At 43.1% G+C, this 24180-nt stretch overlaps 1 protein-coding gene and 2 long non-coding RNA genes across 4 annotated transcripts; 1 reads left to right on the top strand and 2 right to left on the bottom strand.

The window, feature by feature from the left end:
• Window positions 1-6119: 6119 nt before the first annotated feature.
• Window positions 6120-8533, bottom strand: LOC120725235. Its single transcript, XR_005694068.1, has 2 exons — window positions 7026-8533; window positions 6120-6667 (listed from the first exon to the last, which is right to left on the bottom strand). It is a non-coding gene; the product is annotated as an uncharacterized LOC120725235 (long non-coding RNA).
• Window positions 8534-10201: 1668 nt separating this feature from the next.
• On the bottom strand, window positions 10202-17707 carry LOC120725224 (breast cancer metastasis-suppressor 1-like protein-A). Of its 2 annotated transcripts, none has more exons than XM_040017988.1 (10): window positions 17439-17706; window positions 17131-17221; window positions 15833-15960; window positions 15259-15338; window positions 14918-15014; window positions 13381-13470; window positions 13206-13270; window positions 13075-13114; window positions 12728-12857; window positions 10202-10340 (listed from the first exon to the last, which is right to left on the bottom strand). In XM_040017988.1, the coding sequence occupies exons 1-10, from the start codon at window positions 17572-17574 to the stop codon at window positions 10223-10225; spliced, it is 975 nt and encodes a 324-aa protein (XP_039873922.1). In that variant the 5' UTR covers window positions 17575-17706; the 3' UTR covers window positions 10202-10222. The 2 variants fall into 2 exon arrangements, with proteins under 2 accessions (XP_039873922.1, XP_039873923.1); XM_040017989.1 differs by lacking the exon at window positions 10202-10340 and adding an exon at window positions 11293-12164 and having other exon boundaries at window positions 17439-17707.
• Window positions 17708-22183: 4476 nt separating this feature from the next.
• On the top strand, window positions 22184-23455 carry LOC120724774. The gene is made up of 2 exons (XR_005693988.1): window positions 22184-22929; window positions 23135-23455. It is a non-coding gene; the product is annotated as an uncharacterized LOC120724774 (long non-coding RNA).
• Window positions 23456-24180: the final 725 nt, after the last annotated feature.

The raw sequence follows: 24180 nt of genomic DNA, 5'->3' as shown, positions 1-24180 counted from the left end.
TCTTTGCCGTCTATCAAAAGCTCTCTTGTGGGCATGTGTGTTCTTTAGAGTCAAGTATGCCATTATGATGAGTGGTACTCATATGTGAGCTCAGGATGTTGGGATGGGAAAATGTTTTCCTATATTTTAAAGTGCAAAGTCGATTAGCCATTTGCACCAGCATCGATATGCATGTATACCTTTGCCTGCTCATGCTAAACATAAAAAGGAATCCCTGTATATACACATACATATATGCAGACACTCAAAGGCCAACCAGGTCACCAAACAGTAAACCACAAGGCCCGACAAGCAGCACAGAATAGTCTCATTAAGGCTGGACTAACTCCAGGTTCCACATTCCCATTTTCTCTATCAGAACAACAGAAACAAAGAAAAAACGAGCTTTGTGACTTGTCAAAGGGCACCACTTCAGTGTTTTTAAGCTTAAAATGAGTAAAGCAGGAAAGTCCTCTGAGGAGATCTTTACAAAAACACAAAAGATGAAACAGAGAGGAAAAAGAGTACCTGTCTAAGCGATGTGCTCCGTCAGCATCCTGTCAACAGCACGCAGCCAATTAGGACTGCAGCCAAATGGCTGGGTGAGCTTTCTGTTTCTCACTCCACTGATCCTGTGTCCAGCACAAACATACACACTGAGATATTTATTTATTTATTTAGGACAGTGCATGTTAATGAACATAAATGTAAAAAAAAAAATTACATGAATGCAAATATGCCAGATTATAGCCAAAGGCTAATTTCCATCCGTTGTCCTTAAACATAAAAAAATAGACATAATAATTCATAAAAATTCATCATTCATTCATAATAAAAACTCCATCACCAAACTTACACATACCGGTACACACCATTCTGTTCCCAAATAAAACATTAAAACTATATATGCGCAAACATGCAGGCGGTAAAGAAGTTCATGTGCACTTTTAGGCCAAATGTACACATATATATACATATCTATATATACATATATATACATAGATATATATATACACACACACAAAAACTGCAGTCACGGGTATGCGATAACTGGCAATGAGTCAATGTTGCCCTGAAAGAATTTTGCCCCGCTCATCTTTGCAGAGTTGTTGTAATTCAGCCACTTTGGAGGGTTTTTAAGCAGGAACTGCCTTTGTGAGGTCATGCCACAGCATCTCAATCAGATTCAGATCAGGACTTTGGCTAGGCCACTCCAAAGTCTTTATGTGTGTTGTGGATCATTATCCTTCTGCAGAACGCAAGTGCGCCTCAGCTTGAGATGGTCGGACACTCTCCTTCAGGATGTTTTGGTAGACGGCAGAATTCATGGTTCCATTTACCACAGCATGTCTTCCAGGTACTGAGCCTCCAAAGTCTTGAGGATTATTGATATGTTGTTTGGCAAATGTGAGATGAGCCTCTGTGCTCTTTTTGGTCAGCAGGGGCTTTCTCCTCAAACTCTCCCATGGAGGCGATTTTTGCCCAGTTTCTTTCTCATTGTTGAATCATGAACTCTGACCTTAACTGAGACACGTGAAGCCTGTGGTTCTTTAATCTCGTTCTGGATTCTTCTGTGACGTCCTGGATGTGTTGTCGATGTGCTCTTGGAGTAATTTTGGTAGGCCGGTCTCTCCTGGGAAGCTTCACCACAGTTATACACAAAAGTTTTCTCCATTTGTGTATAATGGCTCTGTTTGATGATCTAAAACATGTAAGTATGACAAATACGCAAAACGCTAGGAAATCAGGAAGGGGGCAAACACTTTTTCACACCACTTTACATTTGCACAAGTGTGCCTTACAGGAAACGTATGTGAAAGAAAGGAAGGCTGTATGCAGCAAAGCTGCCTGTTCCAAGTCTATGTAGCCTCCAGCTGCTGATGCCAGTTGGCCATTTGACTACATTTTCATATTAAGGCCGAGTCTCCGAGAGGAGGATAAGACGTGTGTGTTTTATCTGTCTGAGCCAATGACGACAACCCGATAGCCTCTCCATGTAAAATCTTTGCTACAGTCCTGCCACCAGCTGGGAAACCTTCAAAACACAAAAATACAAACAGAGAAGGACAAACACACACATCCTCTCTAATGTGCGCACACACACACAGACAAACACCCTATCCCTGTCTGCCACTGCCATGCTACAGTAGTTCCCGAGGCTACTTTGCATATCAGACCTGACATAATGAGGAGATACTGTATGGTGTCTGAGGACAGCGGGTGTGGATTTGAAAGGTGATACTGCCACCTCGTCTGGTCAGCTAAATAAACCTGACACTTACGAGCCCGGGAGCTTGTTGGAGCTCCTCAGTTTTGAGCTATCGAGTCGGAAGGAGGCATAACTTTGGAAATGAATTATCTCTGCGCTCTCACAGAACAAGAGCAGAGTCTCAAAGGAGGCTGAGGTACTTATTTTTAGGTAGAAAAAGGTCAATGAGGAAAGCCACCAAAATCCACAAACAGGTTGCGTACACTCATCGAGCACTGGAAATACACCAGTGTTAGCCAGCTAAACTGACCATTTACAGCTGTGAACTCTGTGAACTCCAAAAGCTTTGTCACTTGTTCTCATGCATCTGTACGTTTAAGATTTGCATAGAGGAAATTTTTCCAAGTACATTCACCTTTGGGCATAATCCAACAGGATGCAGTATATTTATCTAAATGAAAATGGTGCACCAGTGCATGATACTGTTTTTTTGTAACTGCTGTAGGCGGCCTGGTTAGAGGAAATTTGTGCTAAGTCTCCTTAATCACAAACTTACAGATGTCCTGAACAGATGTTTCACTGAGAGAACCTGTTGCCGCCGCACTCCTTTGTTAAACCTACACAGCAAACACTGCAGCCCGAGGTTCCCATTGGACAGCCACTGGTAGCACCTGAGGTTTCTACTAGTAACTCTGCAACATAGAGAAAGGTCTGCTACTATTTTTCCATTTCTCTGTCCCCCGTAGAACTGCAGAGGAAAAGCACTGAAACTGAGCCGCTGTGCACCTAAACAACCTTTTACTATTTCTTGGCCAAGAGAGCAGATTCTGGCAGCACCTCCCCAAGACATCTCAACAAGGATGCAGTTTGGGTAGCACAAAACGACGCATGAATTATTCACCCTATTAGCTATTGTCAAAGTTTGATGGATAACGGCTTCAGAGGTACCCTCCCAATGGGTAAAAACTGGCAATTTCTACTGAGGGGCAGAGGAGTGAACCACAGGATGTAGTATGCTTTAGTCAAATTCAGTAGAGGGTGGCTAAAAATAAACTCTCCCCAAACCCCTCATGACAAGAACAGATCAGTGATGCATACACCTTAATAGTAGATTAAGTTCTCCCTTTCCTGTGACAGACAGGAAAGGGAGAACAGAGCAGATTGGGCCAGCTCCCTCTGTTCACACTGCCTCTGAAAGCCTGGCTGTTTTGCCTGTTAAAGAGACAAACACTATTTCTTTCCCTCCACTGCTGGGGTCACGATGCATCCTGTTTATGTCGGAGTCTCAGATGAAGGGCACTCTTGTCCTTCATCTGTGAGGCCCCCATCTGTGTGCCTCAACCTAGTATGGGGGTGTCCACAGCTCAGCAAACATGTCTATTCCTAAGGTTAGATGACCCCGAGGTGACAGTGAATCTGTCAGAGCAGGACACCGATGAAGACCTGGCTATATCGCTGCTGTCATGGATCATGTCTAGCTGATTTGAGATCAGCAAGAGAAGCTTGGGACTCAGTGACGGCTCCGATCTTCACCACAGCCTGTCATCTAGGAAGAAGTTCTGGAAACCTTTCATGCTACAACTCATTTGATCTCAAATATTGCTTAAATGGTAACCCATCTTCTCATCCTCGCTGCTTCATCCAGCAAATAGTGTTTACACACCATGTTGGGGACAGGCTGAAGATGCCAGGATACTGGATAAGACCCAGTTAGGCTTGTTTGTTCATGTTAAGTCTTGGAGCGTGGAGCTCCGTGTTCCTCATCACAAACACTGGTTCATTAAATGAGCAGGTAAATCGTGTAAAAACCATGTTTGTGCTTTGTAGGGCTTGATTGGCAGCTGATATAAGTGCTGGTTGAGACTTCAGAGCCATCTCAGATTGTTCCCATGGGTAGGAAGTAAGCCTACAAGCAAAGCTAGCAAACATCACGTGAAGCACAACTGCCTCATAAAATAGACCTTTGGGTAATCTCGGGGGGGACTTGACATTATTTCCTCTTCCAGCCAACCCTGGGCCAATTAAAGTTGACTAATGCTCTTTTTGTCCTTCACGATGTGCTGCTGTGTTTTAGACAGCATGAGTCTGACATTTTTCATCCACCAGCCTCATCCTCGAGTGTTTTTTATAGTTCACTTTTCAAAAAGCAAAAATGTAGAAAATAGAGAGACTTGTAATGGATTCCTTCTTACATAATGCTTTTCTACTCGCACATTCACCCCAGTTCATACAGGAACTGTTTTCCCTACACCTGGGTGCATCCTACCTAACTCATACTCTGTTGAATGGGGTTCAATATCTCGCCAATGTAGACTGGAGCAGTCAGAGGCCGAACCATCAACCTTCCAATTAGTAGATGACCTCCTCTACTTCCTGAGCTCCCTACAGTAGTAGTAGTTGTACTGAGGGTAAAGACGCTTGATTACTTCCTGTTGTCATCCCACTGTTTTGAGCATGTGGCGGTCACCATCAAACATTTACAGAGATTGATCTTTTAGTTAGTACGGCATCAAGGGAAAAAAATCTGTAACAGCACATAAGGTCATTCAGATTTGCTTCCACGACTGAACGACAAGATAGAGAAACAGAGATAAACTGGGCGCTGATGGTGAATCCTTGCCCACTGCCAGCATTAGCCAGGCTCGTGTGGAGCGCAGGATGCGTGCTGCGGCCCTGTCCGTTTGAATCCACCTCACTCTCTGTCTCCCTCCACATCTATGCAGGTGATGCTTCATGCCTTTGATGGTAACTTATGGACGCGTGCATTTAACATTCTCTTACACAATCGCTAACAAAGCCGCACGCCCACACACAGGCTCGGCACACAGCACATGCATGCATGCGCAGAGATGCACAATGCACAGCGTCGCTCTCCTGAAAACACATGGAGCACATACATCACACAAAGGGGCAGGGATATAAGTAATTTAGCACACTGTGACACTTTCACGGTCTAATTAGCCCCAGTGTTGCAGTAAACACGTCCCAATGACCCCGCAGTTCTGGTTACTCATTAAGTATAGATGGAGCTGAAGATGGCCCAACCTCTCTCGTCTGTCGGGACCTGACTCGTCATGGAGGCGGCTCCCCAGAACCATCCAGAACCTCAGGACCGACCGCAGGATTCAACAAGCACTTATACATTCACAATCAAGACACTAGAAACCCCTCGTTTTTCTTCTTCCTGTCGTGTGTGAAGCTAACAGCATCCATCCTTCCCTGACCACATTCATGCATGCTTTCATGTGCACATTGACAGGAAGACGTAAAGCAGATTCAAAGAAAGCTCTAGAGAGAGTGCTGCACGGCTTGTGCAGAGACAGACAGCACCGTGCTTGCTGCTGTTTCTGCCTTTGACGCGGTGATGGGGATTTTCCTCTCCCTCTCTCTCTGTTGCGGTAGCAGACGTGGCCAGCGAGCTGTGATCAAACTGTGCCTTCATCCCTCCTCTCCCTCTCATCAGCTGGAAGGCTTCAGCAGCAGGGTGCCCCAGATTAACAGGCCACCTCCCTCCTCCCATCTAGTGCAGATGATGCTTCCTCTCTATTGTGGAACACTACTGACACCTTCTGGTCAGACAAAGGACACAACGTGTGGCAGTTCAAACTGTGGGATTTTCTAAACTTCATGATGTTGACCTGGTATGACCATAGCAGTCATTTCCTTACAACCTCTTATTCGCCACTTCCACATTTTTACCATCAGACTGAAGAACAGCTGTGTATAAGTCGGAGTTCAACATCGTGCCTTATTCATCTTGGACTGGGCCTTCGTGCAGCTCCAGTGCAGCTTCATCTGAAACAAGCCGTTACAGCTCTGTTTGCCGTCTCTTCAACGCTACTTCTTCTTCTTGTCCAATAGATGGGTGGGGCTTGTTTCAGTGACATCACACAGAGCCATGAGGAAAAAAAACCCTGAAACTGAGTGTTTACTCTGATCTTATTTGAAACTTAGGGCATGTTTAATGTGAGTATTCAGGATTGTAAGAGCATATACACCAATCACGCACAACATTATGACAACCCTCTTAATATTCTCTTCGTCCCCTTTTGCTGCAAAAACAGACCCTTTGGGGCATGGACTCCACCATCCCTGAAGGTGTGCTGTGATATCTGCACCAAGATGTTAGCAACAGATCCTTTAGTCCTGTGAGCTGTAAGGTGGGACTGTGGACCAGACTTGTTTGTCCAGCATATCCTACAAATGATTGATTGGATTGGATTTAGATCTGGGCAATTTGGAAGCAAAGTCAACACCTCAAACTTGTTGTGCTGGCAGGGTTTCCATGAAAGAGTACACATGGTCTACAACAATGCTTAGGTAGGTGGTACGTATCAAAGTAACATCCACATGGATGGCAGGACCCAAGGTTTCCAGCAGAACATTGCCCCAAACATCACACTGCCTCTGCTGGCTTGTTTTCTTCCCATAGTGCTGCCAGGTGTTCCTCAGGTTAGTGACGCACATGCACCCGGCTATCTGCATGATATAAAAGAAAACGTGATTCATCAGACCAGACCAGCATGAGTCAGCATGGGCACCCTGACTGGTCTGCAGCATACAAACTGTGATGATTCTGACACCCTTCGATCAAAGCCAGCATTTATTTTTCCAGCAGCTTCGGAGATGCTCTGACCCAGTCATCTATCTGAACTCACTCAAATCCGTATGCTTGTCCATTTTTCCTGCTTCTAAGCACATGAACTTTGAAATAAAATGTTCACTTGCTTCCAAATATATCCCAGTCTTATTCAGATGTGCCAGTGGTCATAATGTTATACCCGATTGGTGCATATATGCCATAGAAAATATGGTAAATATTGATTTACAATGGTACCTTTGAATTCCAGGCTGCACTGCTGTATCTGATCAATACTCCCGATAGATCAATCAGAGGCTGCAGTGGTTTCTTGTATGTGGTAAGTGGTACATCAGCGCCAATTCTCAATCAATACCAGAATGTGGTGTTAATCTAGTGATTGGCAGAAACACATGACTGAGAGTTTGAACAGCACAGCAGAGCAAAGAGCCATTATCCAACAACACTAGATCAGCAAATACCTTCAAATTACGTTACTTTTTTCCCTCCATCACAGAGGAGCGTAGCCTGGCTCGCCGCACCTCAGAGGTCACTTTGGGTTGAGCACTGTCAGGGACTTTCTCTCTTTGTTCAGTGGCGTATTATGTAAGATTGTATCTGGGCTTTTTGTGCATGCTAGGCCAAATCTAATAGGATATAACAGTTCTATGCAAAGCTCAAATTTTTCTTTTTTCATCTAAAGCTGCAAAATCAAAAGAAGTTAGCTTGACTCAAGCTGAGCAGTGCACAGTGATACTGTAATCACTTCAAAGCACAGACGCTTTCCTTTTCCTTCTTCTTTAAAAGTATAGAAAGAACAGTGAAGCTAACACTAGCATATGAAGGTCAGGCCACGGTGATGTGAATGTGCAGATTAGACTCTTCAAATCAAATGACACAAAGTCTTTAATCAGTTGTACATGCATTGGCACAATATCACATTTTTATTTATTTTTCTTTTTAGCTGTGATGTGAAAAAAAGAACCGTGATGCATAAAAAGGTTAAAAAAAACAAATGAAAAACATGTACGCTGATGCGCCAGGACTACGCATACTTTTTTTCATCTTTTATGAATGTTGCAAGCACCTCTCTTTACAATACTGTTGGCAAGTCATCATTTAAAAACATGTTTGCAAAGATAAAAAACAAAGAGCACGGTAAACGCAATGCAAAGCAGGATCTCCTTCAGTTAATCGAACCTAATTTACACGTACGAAGGGACGTCTGATTGGATGGATCGTACACACGCATAAAAAAGAAAACCAAAATCACATCAAATACATCAATGCTGACAAACTGTTTTTTGTTTTTTACTTACAGCAAAGAAGAAGACAGTGGAATAAGGACAGAGGGGTGACATGAAGGACAAGAAGGGAGGACGGGGAACACGACATAAAAACTGCATGAAATGGAACGATTTACAGATTTGAGTCTTTTGTGACTCCACCAGCACATAAAAAAGCAGCTCGAACCTGGGAGGTGGAGGTTTCTTTCTTTTCTTTTTTAAACCTAAAGTCTGGAAGTTTGAGGCACTGTCAGAGAAATGGCAACATGACAGGAGGCAGACAGAAGAGTCACAAACCACACAGACGTCTGCATGTACAGGGCAGCTCTCTTTGTCGTAAATTTAAACTGTCGTGTTTGCCTTGCTGATCGGTTTGGAATAGGGCTGCCACGATTAGTCGACTATCAAAATCGTCGACGACTGATTTAATAGTCGACGCGTAGTTTGAAGCTTTGTAAGATCACAAAAGACGCAGGAATAAGTAGTAGGATTTAAGAGTGTAATAACGGACTGAAACAGAAGATGGCAGCACTGCATGTACAAGGATGCCAGCTGCCGTTAAACCCCGAAGAAGAAGAAGCTGTGTCCCAGAATTCATAGCGCAGCCCAGCTCAGTTTCCAACAATGGCGGCAGCTAGTTAGTTTTAATATTACTCTTATTATTCTTTCTGGGTCACAAAATAAACGTTTAACATATTTTCAGGCGAGAATGTAGCTGTGTAAACCTCAAATATCTGCTCAGTTTATCAAGACACCGCATATTTTCAAAAGCGCTCCGACGTTTTCGGAGACGTCTGTTACCCACTAGCTCGATAGCTAGCCGGGGGCAAGGCTCACTAGAGCCGTGAGAACACCGGACTCCCGGCAAATCGTTTTCAAACCCACCGCCGTCTTTCGCTGCTCAGGTTAAACAGGATATATAAGTCACTTAGATAACTTCAAAATGTTATTGTTTGGCTTTTTTTTTTTTAGTATTTTATTTGTTCCTGAGTAAATCGGTTTGGCTGAGATTAAAGTTATAGTTTTTACACAGCTGAATAAACGTCAAGCAGACAGCTGATTATCAGAAGTGTGAGATGCTGGAGAATTTACTCCGGTGTCCTGTTATATTTTAGATAGCAAGGAGTTTATTAAACTTCACCGAAACAATCTGCAGATTTCATTAAAATTTAATAAACTATCATCTTGTCTTTATTTTTAGTTAGAACAGACCTGAAACACTTAAAGCTGTAAGCTAATGATAGTTATATAAGAGCAGATGCTGCTGGTGCAATAAGCTGTACATTTTACATCCAATGGATGATGATCTGATTAGTTGACTAATCGCAAAAATAATCGGTGACTAGTCGACTATCAAAATAATCGTTTGTGGCAGCCCTACTTTGGAGTTAAATAAAATGTAGTGCTGGAAAAAAAAGATAATCCTAAAAGACCAAGAGTTTGTTTAGTACAGTGTCTCCCCTTCAATAAATCCTCTGGGGTGCTTTAATCTCATGGTGTTCATAATATAACTACTCACATAATATTGATTCGGTTACACTTTTTAAACTAAATTAAAGTTGGTCTGGGGTCCCTGGGGATCCCAATACAGATCTATCAGGCTCTGTACGAGCATGAAATTCAAGTGTAACTGGTGCGTCTGGAGAGGCAAATCAAACACACTGCTGATGGCGTTAGTGTTTCTCACTCACACATTCGCTGACCCGCTTCATTTCTCCCGCTCCTGGTGCTAACCCAGTACAGAGTATGGCTTCACTGCGTTGATATTGTTCAGGACTTTCTGTCCCCCCCCAAAACCCCTCCATCAGCCGAGGCATTGTCTAGTCTCAGAAAGGCACGCGACTGAGCTCTGTGGTTCACAGTTTGCTAATGCTCTGGTTCTTCACCTTTCTGTTTAGCAGCACTTTGCATTGATCTCCGTTCCAGAGAAAATGACACTTTGTGACCTTGTCGATAAGATACATATACATATTTACAGAGAAGATCGTCTCCTTATAGCAGAAGGGTCAGTTTATGTATTTGCAACTTGTGCACAGAGGGAGTGAAATGAGATGTGTATGTGTGTGTTGTAGTAGTAGTAAAATGTACAAAAATACCACATGGAAAAGGACACTGAGAAAGACAAACGCAGCAGAGATGATGGTTTTCGTATGTGGCCGTGTTTTTCATTTACGAGTGTTTGATTGTGTATTTGCCTTTCTGCAGCTGGGAGATGTACAGCTTTGACTTGGTACCATCCAGTCGTTTGAACCACACCTCATCATTGTTGATGGTGGTGATGATGGCACTGCATGACACACAAAAAACAACAACAACAACAACAACAACGTCAGTGAACAATCGCCCCCCAGTCCTCTCAGATGCCAAAGACGTGTGTGATGACTGTGTGCAAACACACAGGAGGACGCAGCTTCTAAGCAGGAAGCCAAAGTCAAACCTGCTCTGTAATGCTCAGCAGGCTTCTGGTTAGAAAACAATAAAGATTTAATAGATGTGTCCTAAACATGTTCTTGATTAGTTTATCAGTGTTTCACATTGTCGTTCAGGGTTTTTGGCCCTCGTCTTTACAACAGAGCCTTGTGGCCATTCATTTATGCACAGCTGTCCTAAATATCCCGCCACAGCATATCAATCACTTTGATATAATCTCTGGACTTGTGACTGGGCAAACTGATTCTTTCCATCACACCTCCACCACTGTGCGTTTGGTATGAGGCATTTGTGCTGATATGTTGGACCTGTGCATTACGGTCAAACATCTCCACTTTGGTCTCATCTGTCCAAAGGACATTGCTCCAGACGTCTTCGCACACCTAAACCCTGCTGCACAGTGAAAGTATCTAAACTGTTGGAGGCATCGTGGTAGCGCTCCATCTTTTAAATACAGTCTATAGTGCAGAAGTGACCTCACTTACTCTCCCTGAGCCGTTAGCTTCCACACTTTCTATAAGCAGAGAAAAAACACTGCTCTAATACAGACATTATACAATCAAGCGGACAGACGGATTGAAACTAGGATGAGCAGGAGCGAGTAGATGAGCTTAATTGAAAAACAGCAACAAACCATTTCATATATTCCACTGAATGGCCAAAGTTTCCTAAAGACAGTTAGAAAAACACATATTTTTATTTTGTTATCATTGGGTTACTTCTGTGTTCCAATCATTGACAAATAATAGTGAAGAATGAAGAAAACTGACCATAAAACTGGCAGAACAATTCAATAAGTAGTGGCCTAATTTGTGGTTTAATAAGTTTAATAATGAGTTCTAAATCTAAACTAACAAAGAGTGTACACAGATTTATAAATCTGAGACCGTGTGTCCACACTTTGGATCTCACAGATCTGAGCTGCAAACATACGAGCGTTTCATACACCCAGCCTCAGGTGTCTACAGGTCTTCCCTGATGCAGGAGAACAAAAATAACTGGATCATTGCGAGTCCAGAGCTGCACAGGAGGACTAAAACCTAAATAACGACATGAACATTTTATCCTTTGACCAGTTAATGAATAGCTGTCCAAGTATATCAGGTGTCTGTGTTTAGCAGTGTTGGTCATGTGAGCACTTCTCCTGGCTTTTATTTCAGCAGCTCATTTGCTGCTCTGACTGGCTCCTTGTTGCAGCATTACTGGAAACACGATTCATTCTACACATGGATGAAACTGCTTGTACTTCTGTCACTGTTGCAGTATCCTTTTACTGTACTACTGTTACATGAGATCTGGAAGTGGAATATACTGTAGATTAGTCATTTCTAACCCTGGTAAAGGGTTTAAAAAAGGACCAGATGTTTAACTGCTTGTAAATTGCTTCATCATCCTTCTGTAAAACGTTTCATTCAGTCCTTTATTAGAAGAGCTTCCTCTACGACTGCAGTACAGCAGATATGTTGAGCACCTTTTCTGTGAAAGGCAGACACAGGAAGAATTTGTTCACACCTGCATAAAACAAATGAGTTTCTACTACAGACAGGGAAGTGATGTTCAGGTTCATTACTGAGCTGCTTCCACAGGAAGGATCTCATCACATGGTCAGAGCTACTCCAACTACACTGTCGTCCTCGGCCTGCTGAAGATGGTAGTTCAAGAGCACAGTGCTGGAACACATCTGCAGAAAACAGCTGCATTTGTTGTTACAGTTCTTAATACTTAACTTGGCCCCTGTGTATTTGTATAAGTTTAAGTACATTACCTGTAATAATAATGATAATAATGGATTGCATTTATATAGCGCGTTTCAAGGCACCCAAAGCACTTTACAATCCCACTATTCATTCACTCTCACATTCACACACTGGTGGAGGCAGCTACAGTCGTAGCCACAGCTGCCCTGGGGTATATTGTCTGGTGTGCATAGCTGCCATATCACAGCTCTAACTGCTCATAACAGCCACCTGCTTGTTTCGCCACTCAGTGGTGGCGGTAAAAGCGAGGGGGAGGTGATGTGGCATCATTGCGTGCCTTCAACTGACAGCGCATCCTTTCCAGACGGCACACAGGGCGCGACGCAGAATGTGCAGCCACATTCAGCCTCGTAGTCACATTGTCTCCCCAGCATGTGACTAGAGAGCCATTCAGTCACGTAGCCTTGCACAGTGTGTCACGAGCAGACGCACACACATTCAGAATTCATACTAGAAGCTGTTTCCAATAAACCCCCTTCCCACACACCTAGTTGGGTACTCGTCCTTCCTGTTGATACAGATGGCCTGTCCCCTGGAGTACCACTGGTTGTCATAGAAAAGTCGACCGTCCTCGGAGCGTGCCACGTGGTGATGTCTGTCAGGCTTTACTGCAGGCACTGGAGAAGGAGCAGGAAAGAGAGGAAGAGACGGAGAGGTTTCAAGACAAGCGACGGGGACAGAGTAAGGTTAAAAGAAATAAAAAGTCTTCTAAAAAAGGAGGGAGTCTCCTCTGAGCACAAAGTACTGAGTCAAAACCCCTCGTGTGTAAGTGCGGGTCGATCGCCACACTCAGCCAGGTATCGACTGTAACCAAGGACGAGGAGAAACTCTTACCATCCACCTTCACCCTGTGGGGCCCCAGTGATGCCATTGCCTGTGAGGGGAGGACACAGACACAACTTGAAAGGTTAAATCACAGCTTGGACACATTCAGCAGGTGACAAACTCTGCTTTCAGAAGAATACCTTTCTTATTGCAGTCCAGTCTTCAAGGATATCCAGGTCTTGCAGCATGTAAACAATATAAGGCCGTGATAGAAGTTGAGGAAAAAAACAGGAAAAACAAACAAAACATTGGTTTTAACAGCACGCCTGTGTGTGGAGACGAATGAGACAAGGACAGAACAGCAGCGAAGGATATCAGAAACAACGACGGGCTTCTTCTTCTTGACCGGGCAGAACGGGTCCTTTTTCTTGTTCTTCCGTGAGTGCAATCCATCATTCCACAACTCTGCAGAACGGAGAGAGAGCAGAAAACAGCTGTGCGTTTGACCACTTCCTTCTACACTGCTCAAAACAACACATCAGATTTCAACAAGGATCAAAATCATGCTGGATATCTATACTCATAAGAACAGGAAGGCTCCACCAGACAATGTCCATCCCTCAGGCCACCCGTGTAGGATCACCTACGAGCAGTGACACTGACCCTGGTCGAATGCAAAACTAGTGAAACAACAGTCCTGTTTTGGGGTTGTCTGTTTTGAAACAGTGTAGATTTAACTGACAATAAACTCATCCGATGTCATTACTTGGATTATAAATCAGATGAGCAGTGCAGCTGTGGGTCCCCGCAGGTCATCACGAGGATTGCAGAATTAAAGCTGTACCCGTCCATCTTTTATTTACAGTATAGTACAGCTAGGCAACCTAAATGTGAGTCACCATCAGTGTTGGTCAAGTTACTTGAAAAATAATGAGTAACTAATTACTGATTACGTCCCCCCAAGAAGTAATCCTGTTACTTTACTGATTACTTATTTTCAAAAGTAATTAATTACTTAGTTACTTTTTAAAAAACATGATTTACACCCTGAATAGTTGATAAAGCGACAGATCTTTCAGCCCAATTCTACTTTTTCTGCCTTGTTTTATTAGTTTTAATCTTTTAACTTTATGCATCAAGCAAACATTTAATTATCTGCAACATTCTCTGACTGGAAGAAATTAGTTTAACATTTAAACTAATTTTCTGCACATTCCAGCACATAAAATAAAATATTTTTTGTGTTTACACTCAGTCTTTCAAATAGATGCAAGTAAAACACAGCAGAAAATAAATAAAGTCAAAGACTCAGCGGTCCTGTTGCTCTATTTTCACCTGTAAAGCAGGAGTGGGGCAGGCGGAGGTTTACTCTGGTGCAGGTGTGCCGCAGCGGTCAGTGGAAGAATCCGCGAGTTTCTCTGTGAGTTTCCCATTACATGGTAGCTACTCGGTGCTTGCTCGGAAGTTTAGACGTTTTCTTCCCACGCACAGTGGACACTAATGTTTTTGTCACATTTATGGAATCAAACTCAAAGTAAGGTCAGTACTTCCACGCTTTAAACGCTGCACGCTCATACTCTCTCTGCACACGATATATTATCCATTGTTGATCTGCACACAGCTGTTGTCACTAACGTCGCACTCGCTTACGTCACTGTCGTGAGACATTCTCGCAATAAAATCACGGTTTTAGTAACGCAATAACGGTAATCTAATTACTGTTTTTGCAACAGTAATCCCTTACTTTACTCATTACTTGAAAAAAGTAATCGGATTACAAGTAACGCGTTACTGCCCATCTCTGGTCACCATAGACCCAACTTCTGACAAATGTTTGGCAATTCCTGACTAAACTCTGGATAAATACCTGATAAAAATACAGAATAATAAAAAAAGATGTTCTTGTTGCTACCTGAGGTAATGTCGATACTGTGCCTGTCTTCCTCCAGTCTTCTGATCTTTTCCTCCAACTCACTCTGCACAGTATCAAACAGCAGCAACTTCTCACTCTAGAAGGCAGAAAACACACACACACACACGCACACACACACACGCACACACACACATGCACACACAACAATACTGAGCAAAAATGGTCAAATAGCTTAAACTAGTAGGATTGAGTTGAATTTACTCCGCAATTAAGCAAAACATCTCAAAAATCTAAAATTACAGACGTATTTGAAACTTCAAAAGAAAGAAAAAAGATAAAGAATTCTCTGTTTTTGAACAAGATGTATTTTAACTTCTCACCTCCCAGTGCTGGCACGCTGCTTGGATCTCACACTCGTATTTGTTCTTTACTGACTCCAAGCACAGCTCCCTGTAGATCCCTGGAAAAAAAAATCATACAAATCTAATCTGCAGGAAGGACAAGATCCTTTTCTGCAGCTGAGAGTCGTACATAAAGGAGGTGATAGTATTTCACAGTTTATATTCCCATTTAAAATGCCAAGAAAATATAGTGAACCCTTTAAATGATCAGGATCTCTGCACATAAATGAAGATCGATACACACGTGCTTGAAGCACAGATGAAATCTGTGGAAATCTGAGAAGAAGCTACAGAAACGCTCTGATGGAGATTACTGCTGTTAAACAAGTTCACTTCAGGGATGCACCTAATTTCTCCAGCCTGCATGATTCAGTATTGTTCAGTCAGACCATCTTTGCTTGGACTTGTGACTTAGATGGAGGTCAGACCTTATTTTGTAAGTAATATTTGCAGAAATACTGTTAATCCAACTGGGTTCACAAACTACAATGTAAACTTTGTATGTTGAGGTCACAGTCAGACCTATACGTCTCCATGACGACTATAGACTCACCGGCCACTTTGGTCCTGATCTGCATGTTCTCCTGCAGGTTGGCTAAAGGTTCCAGATACTCTTGGGCACAACCGGCCATGACCTCCTGGAGCTTGATGTCCACCTGGCTCAAACGCTCCTTATACAACCTGAACGGCAGATAGTTGCATTTTAAAACCGTGTTGTAATGTCTGTTGTCAAACCCATTTTAGAACTGATGTATAAATGTGACTGGCATGGCCCGGCCCGGTGAATGACAGGTAGAAATCTCTCCAAATATGACATAAGTAAGTACCTGGACTGGACAGTAATAACCCAGGAATGACACAGAATCCAAAGGCACACTGGAGGTCTGTACTGTGAAGCAAGATTTGGGGCTTATTGATGCAAATCCAGGTTCACCCTTTGGGTTTTCAGTGTTACGAGGGTGTGTTATGACTCACTTCTTACTGGGGAATTATGCTTCAGCAGGAAATCTATGGCACAACCTGGTGTGAAATGTAGCACCTCTCTAGAAATGGAGCTACACGACCAGTTGAGGCAGCCCACAACTATTGCGACTGGCCTTCAGCACTGATTGCTGATACTATCAGAAGGGCTGTGGGACAATGTCCAAAGCAGTGGGAAAACTAGAGGGACAAATATGTTAACCCTGGAAAAACCGACCACAACAAAGAGCGGGGGACGACGGAGGGGAGAAAGGACATGGTAAATAGCATGTAATGCACTAGCACAAGCATAAATGTTTCAATGACATCGGCCACTTGTATAGGTTACGTCGTAGGTTCAGCAAAGATCATGCACAGAAGTCCCAGTCAGGTCATGGCGGGGTACATTGCCATGGTAATCTACAACCTCCTCCAGAGCAGGTTATGTCAATCATTCCTGTAAACTATCATGTGTGGACTTCAGTGTGCAGATAGTGAGCGAGTCTGCAGTGTTTATAGCTGTGTTTGAGCATCACTACGCTCATGTCTCCCCCTCCCTGTAACAGCTGGGATAGTTTCCAGATCTCGCTCCACAAACCTCTGTGTTGGGGCAAACTGGTAGATGGCTGCGTGGGTATGTTGAACTTATTTTGTAGTATAGGCCTCTGGACTCACAGCATACTGGAACACCATTTCAGAACCAGTACTTTATACAAACTGCCTGAAGGCAACAAGACAAATCCATGATATTGACCAGTAATACTGGCTAAAATGGACCAAGATCCACGGTCCATGTCACTGGGAATATCCCAGTGAATCTGACAAACACCTCAGAGTGTGAGTCCCAGATGTCAGAGCTGCTTTCAGTGTGAAACATGTCAGAGAGCTTACTGTTCCTTCAGGTCAGTGAACTGCTTCTCCAGTGTGGTCATCTCATCCAGGCACTCCATCCTCCTCCTCTCACAGTCTTCATCGTCCATCTCTGTTCACATACAGACATGACAGCTTTGACAACCCCTCCACACCACAACTGCTTTTTATCCTCATCCACATGACAACCCCACACTGCACTTCACACCCAAGCAACCTGTCAGCCCATTTTTAAGAGAAATCACGCGCACTGTTAAACATATAAATTACACTCGAGTATGTAACACGAGTTTAACTGTCGGTTGATGTTCAAGGCCTATTTTTCCCACCCGAGCTGTCTCCATCTTCAGACACGGACGAGCTCACGGTATCCTCCTCGTCTGTTGTGCTGCCGTCTTGCTCGGGAAAGTCCACCTCCATTTCTTCGTGGTTGCTTTCTTTCTTCTCCCGCGAGTGGACCGGCATTGCGACTGTCAGATAAGCCGGTGTTAACGGGGTGGCACGGCCTTTCTTTAATGTTTCACCCCGAAGAAAGAGCCAAATGCAGCGGTAGCTAACCGGCTAGCTAGCCCGCATCTACCAGCTGGAAATACAAACATGGCCACCGTCAACCAATCATAAGGCGCTTTACTGAGTTTGTCCAATCAAATGCTTCTGTGAACGAGCTTGCGACCGGAAGCTTGCAGGGATTTGTAGTCTTTAAAAAAAAACTTTTTTCAAAACGTCTCTTTATATCAAGTCTGTTGTGAGGATTAATTCTTTATTTTGTCCATAGATTAATTCTTGTACACTTAACTTAAACATTAACTCCTCACAGCAGTTTAGAGACTCTCACAAATGCGTCTATATTTATATTTCATGACAAGCACCTTTTGTTAATATTACAAATCTTTAATTGATTTAGACAGGCTGGCACTGCAGTCTCTGGTGCTGATCAAAATCCATACCTTTAAAAAAAATTGTATCCTTTTCATTTTCTATCTTTGGAGGTCATTTTTTTTTAACCCATAAATCTACTATAACTAGATGCTACTTGTAGTATCTAAGCTATACTGTTACTGTATTCGTTTTTCTTTCCTATTTTCTGTCTGATAGTTACACAGCCACATTTTCAGATAATAAGTTTAGTGTATCTGGATGTATTTGTGTAATCCCAGACTTCAGGATTCTGTGAATGCACCAATACAGACAGTTTGTGAGGGGCAGCCAACCAGAAGAAAGTTGGCTTAGCGAAGAGTAACAAAAAGGTCATGGTCATGTTACTTGATTAAGAGCGTCTCCAAAACTGCAGGTCTTGTGGGATGTTGGCAGTCTGTAGTAGTCACCATCTGTCAAAAGTAGCCCAAGGAAGGGAGAGTGGTTAACCAGCAGGCACATGGGCGGCCAAGGCTCGCTCATGACTGTAAGGTTGTGGCGACTGACCCGTGTGGTCCGATCTAACAGATGAGCTAACTCAAATGACCAAAACAGTTAATGCAAGTGTCAGAATACACCATGCATCAGTTTGTTGGGTCCTGCCATCCTTGTTGATGTTACTCTGACACGTACCACCTACCTAAGCATTGTTGCAGACCATTAACATGGTTTCATGGAAACTGTATTCCCTGATGGCTGTGGCTTCTTTCAGCAGGAACAGCGCACTGCCACAGAGCAACAATGGTCTAGGAAAGGTTTGTGGAGCACAACAATGACTTTGAGGTGTTGACTTGGCCTCCAAATTCTCCAGACCTCAATCCAATCGGCCAATCGTTTGGATGCGATGGACAAACAAGTCTGATCCATGAAGGCCTCACCTCACAGCTTAAAGGATTTGCTGGTAAAATCTTGGTGCCAGATACAACAGCACACCTTCAGGTTTAGTGGGTCAGGGTTGTTGTGGCATCTAAAGAGGGACCAATATTAGTCAGGTGGTCATAATGTTATACCTCATCAGTGTGTAAGTCAACTGTAGGGGTTTATAAGTTCCTCCAAATGGTTATTGTGTTGCCCCTTTTCTTTACTTCATAATGCAAATCATCTAAAAGAAACTTCCCAAACATCCTACGAGCTGTTGGAAAAGTATATAATAATATAAAAAGCATGTAATATAATATATTCAATAACTTGAACTCACTCAAAAGGCAAGATGACATTTTGGTTAGATCACGATTAACCTTTAAGGCTGTTATTTCCACCTTAAAGCTGTAAAAAAAACATCTCAACAGAAATGGATACTATTCATGTTTCTTTGTGTTGTTACTTGCACTTAAATAGTAAATACCACCTGAGTTATGGCTCTGTGAAGTGTTTTCACAGGAGTTAAAAGTAACTCACATCTGCAGGGAATATGAGAGCTGCAGGTGTGGAGCTCTAATGAACATGGAGACTGGAAGCACAGAGAAAGTCTCATCGGAGCTGACTCATGAATGACAGCGTGTTAGTCCTGCAGGTCTGGACCCTTTATTTGGCTCTGGAACCAGACAGGTTCCAAGCACCCGGTGCAGCTGCAGGAACACATTGCAGAGGTGTTAGAGAGCCTCTGCAAGCTGAGTGGCAGATGATTCAAGCACCTCGGGGTTCAAGCTGTCACGGCTCGACGCTTGACTCTATTCTCACTCACCTGGGTGGCAGTGATGGATGACTTGAGGAGCGAGAGGAGGCTGCAGTCGTGATGTTGTGTTGTGCCGTGATGGACAGTCGGAAGAATGAAAGTAGTGCATTTTCTTTTACTGGAGAAGATTGCAGCACTTCGGTAAAATAAAATCAGTACATGCCGAATGGTGTTCAGTTTCACTGTTTAATATTTGCATATGCAGGGATAAGAGACAAACCCCATACAGGCTTTCATACAGATATTAGACTTAGGTATGTACAGAATAAGCACCATGAAATTGCAACCTTTAGAAGACAGAAACTAAGCCAGAAAATGTGATTACCTGACAAGAAGTTGCTTTTTAACGTAGTTTAATGATCCCTCACTTGTGATAGTCTTGTCTTTATTTTGAGCTCCTTCGGTTATTAATTTACTTGTTGCCAGGAGAGATCTGTGCACAGCTCTCTTTTATTATACAATGATCCATTTGTTGGAAATGTAAACGCAGCTTTTTGATGTCTGATAAAAATGGATTTTGGTGTCCTGTAATGAGGTAGTTTACGTTTTTTAAACATTTGCTTTCATGAAATGTACAATATTCGACTTAGTATAGTGCTGTACACAATATCCACTCAGAGCCCACAAGCTTCACCTTTCAACCACACGAGGGCGATAGAGGCCTTTGACGGTGGTTCTCCAAAGCTCCTCTGTTCTTGAAATCACTCAAGTGAAAGAGAAACAATTAAGAATAATGATAAACTCAAACAAATAAAATAGTACACAATTTAACTACGAATAGCTGATTGCATTACACAATAGACAAATAAACTTAATATGCTTGCTGTTGGCTGCACAAATGGTACAAAAATATGAAACAGCAAAGCTCTACCCAAGACAGGGATTGTGAATTTCTTAACCCTTTAACAAAAGTCTCAGGATTAGGCAGGATTTTCCTGAGAGTACAGTCAAAAGCAGAGGTGTAACAACTCCACAGAAAGACGGTGATACTTGTTTGGCTGTGTTGCACAAACCAATGAGAATTAGGATACAAAGAAATCCAGTGAGCTCATACCCTGAACAGTTCAATCTAATTCACCGAATTAATCAAAGTTCAAGAGTATTATCAGTAGTAACCATAAAATACATGGAAATATGTGAACGGCATGTCGCTGCACTGGACCACTCCCTCCATGATCAGTATTTGGCATTTGATGACTTTCCTTCTTTATCATTTTCCATACATACATTCTGTTATGTTGGCTCTTATTCAGCTGCCGTATGTTGGGAGGCAGACTACACCCTAGACAGGTCGCCACTCTGTCGCAGGGCTAACACAGAGAGACAACCGTTACAGTCAACCTATGATTTAGAATCACCAATTAAATCAACCCCACTAACTGCATGTCTTTGGCCTGTGTGAAGGTGGAGAACCAACGCAGACACAGGAAGAACAACTCCAGACAGAAAGGCCCCGGCCATATGGGGGATTTGAACCCAGGACCTTCTTTCTGTGAGGCAACCGTGCTAACTATTGCATCTTGTTCTGTACGTTAGGAGTAAAAAACCCCATTAGGTGCTCGTTGTGTTTGTAGGAGTAGCAATTTTTGTGAACTACAGATGAACCGGTGGGATGACGGATGTGTCACGGCGTGGGCTCGTCTGTCTTTAGGCCGGTTGAGCTAAAAATTACATTCTGTGTCTTTCCTCAGATTTTTTTTGTCCACAGTGGCGAAGGATGAGATCTCAGAGAGGACTCGGGAACACACGATCCGACTGCACTCACACCGCATTTTTATGTTTAGCCATCATGAAGAAAGAGGGTCACCTGAATAACAATGTCTCACATCCATTTTTGCATTGTAAACAAGTGGATAGTGTGTCCCATTGTGGGATGGCATTATTGGCTTTCCTTTCATAAAGGTTGACCCAGTGTATCATATGCTCGGGGGGATAAGAAGGAAGGCAGTGGGTGAGCTTTCAGGGAATTAAACCGGTTGTTTTCACAATCAGCTGATTATTAGGCCTCAAGGTGACGGCACATGGCTATTTTTAGGGGGCTAAAGAGGTGTGTTAAGTTCCCCGTGTAGACATTTGTAACATTTCTGCACTATCAGGAAACAGACAAGAAAAACAGTTTAATTTTTAATGTTCTTTTAAAGTTACATTAAAGTCATTTAATGAGCTTTTATTCTCTGTGTGGTGGCTGCACATGCAGATCTACTAATAATGTCAAATAATACATACTGCTGCATTTTTTAAAGGTAATTTTTGTACCGTCACATTCAGGCCCAGAAACTCAAGCCTGGCCTCCATGAGGTATAAATGTCAAGAGCGCAATAAGAACCCTCTGATACGAGTAGACGACCTGCAGAGGGTAAAGCCCCAGAGACAAGCTGCTGCCCATGTAACAGTACAATAAGCACATTAAGAGAGTGTTGATCCCTTTGGCTCATTTCACTCTTTATCTGTGGAAAAAAGAAGAAAGAAAAGTAAGCAAAGATTTTTCTAATTTAATCTGGGCCTCGTCTTGAATCAGTGCATTTGTGTTCATAATCTATAAGCAGCTGTGATTTCAGTTGTTCCTGGCCTGCCCTCTGTGTCTATTAAGTCCTTCTTTGGAACTTCCAGTCCTTATCCACATCCACAGCATCCTCTACTGGCCACATTGCCATATTGGTCTTGGTGCTATAGTTGCTTTGATAGTGATAATAAATGATTAATCAAAACATTTAAATAACTGTAGATAAACAAGATTTTCCCCCCTTCCTTTCCCCCCTTATCTCTTGAGTTTATCCTTTATAAATCATCTTAGTTTCTCCTTTATTTTTTAAGCCAGTTGTTCATGATTTCCACATCTCGGATGCAATCTGATCCATTCCATGCTTTCTAACTGCACTGGACGTCTCTCTGTGTCTCCTGTTACTGCGTTACTGCAGCTAGACTGAAGGGGGAGGCTGTAGCAGATCACAAAGGTACTTTTTAGGTGGAGGCCAAAAATACGCTGTGGCTTTTCGGGTGGTCTGACACGCAGTAATGAATCCATTATGTGTCTGCTGGCTGCATTTGTTTTTCCTCTCTCCAAAAACACACAGAATGTTCCAGTCGTCTTACCAGCGACTGCTGATTCTCTGAACTCCTTTAACAGTCCGGGTCATTCTAGCAGCACGAGCTAGTGCACGACACCAAAGCTGACAGGAGGCCTGCCTGATGTTCGGCAGATGCAGAAATATATGGGAGAGTGTTAGACGGTAAAAGATTTTGCTCAGTTGATTCGTGGCTTATCTTGTAGACTCACTATTTCCGTAGTGCGTAGCGCTTCACACGGCTCTAAGTGTGTCAGGAAACTTTGCTTGTTTAATTTGTATTTCGCGCAGTATAGTACTCAGGCAGAAAGTCTGAGCTGTCTGTGGTTTATTTCAGAACACTTGTAATGTTTTTCTTTGTTTCTCAGAGTCTTATACAATGCTGGGTTGGCACAACAGACAATCAACGAGAAACTCGAGAGAAGAGAAAGAAAACTAAACAGAGAATCACAGTTTGTGGTCGGGCTGCATGTTTCCTAATTTCCTTCCAACTGTATTACTTAAAGCTTTGCTGGGAGAATCATAGCTCACTGTCACCTGCTTTAACTGCTTTGCATGTCCAGTCACATGGCTGTCAGCACTGTGATAATAATGTGTAAAGCAAAGTAAATACATGAGCTCAGATCATACTTGTGTGCACAGGTCACTGCCCTGCCTATTTTCTGACATCATTAAAATGTGGCTGAAATCACCTGTAGTTGTAATTATGATCTATTCTTCACTTGAAGCGTTTTCTCTTCTGTCTCCTTTGAACCACTGGAGCTAATCGTCTCACTCTAAAGACAGTTTGAGTTCTTGGGCTCATTGTGCTGTGGGAAGCTTTGAAATGGCGTAAATCCCCTCCATTAGCATTCCTCCTCTGCTTTACACTTTGAAATTTTTATTACAATGTTAACTGCCGTTAGCCTGTTTCACTCACTACACGTGTAAAGGCAGAGCTCCAACAGCCCCCTTAAGCTGAACTGCATGTTGGCCTAACCAGTAGACTAGGATTCTACATGTTGTGTGAAAGTACACTAGGTTTTTATAATAATAGATTGGATTTATATAGCGCTTTTCAAGGCACCCAAAGCGCTTTACAATGCCACTATTCATTCACTCTCACATTCACACACTGGTGGAGGCAGCTACGGTTGTAGCCGCAGCTGCCCTGGGGCAGACTGACAGAAGCGAGGCTGCCATATCGCGCCATCGGCCCCTCTGGCCAACACCAGTAGGCAAGTAGGGTAAAGTGTCTTGCCCAAGGACACAACGACCAGGACAGAGAGCCCGGGGCCCGGCGACCTTCCGGTTACAGATGCGATTTCCAACCCCCTGAGCCACGGTCACCACGGTTATGTATTAGTACACAAAATAATTCATCCAAGGCCCAGCAGTGGCTGCACTTCCTCCGTGTCCTGTGGAAGAACAACTGCT

This window comes from Simochromis diagramma, unplaced genomic scaffold, assembly GCF_900408965.1.
Source record: "Simochromis diagramma unplaced genomic scaffold, fSimDia1.1 OVJJ01000802.1, whole genome shotgun sequence".
NCBI classification, from domain to species: Eukaryota; Metazoa; Chordata; class Actinopteri; order Cichliformes; family Cichlidae; genus Simochromis; species Simochromis diagramma.
Note: the sequence above shows the minus strand (reverse complement) of the source record. Positions and strands in the feature narration are given on the sequence as shown.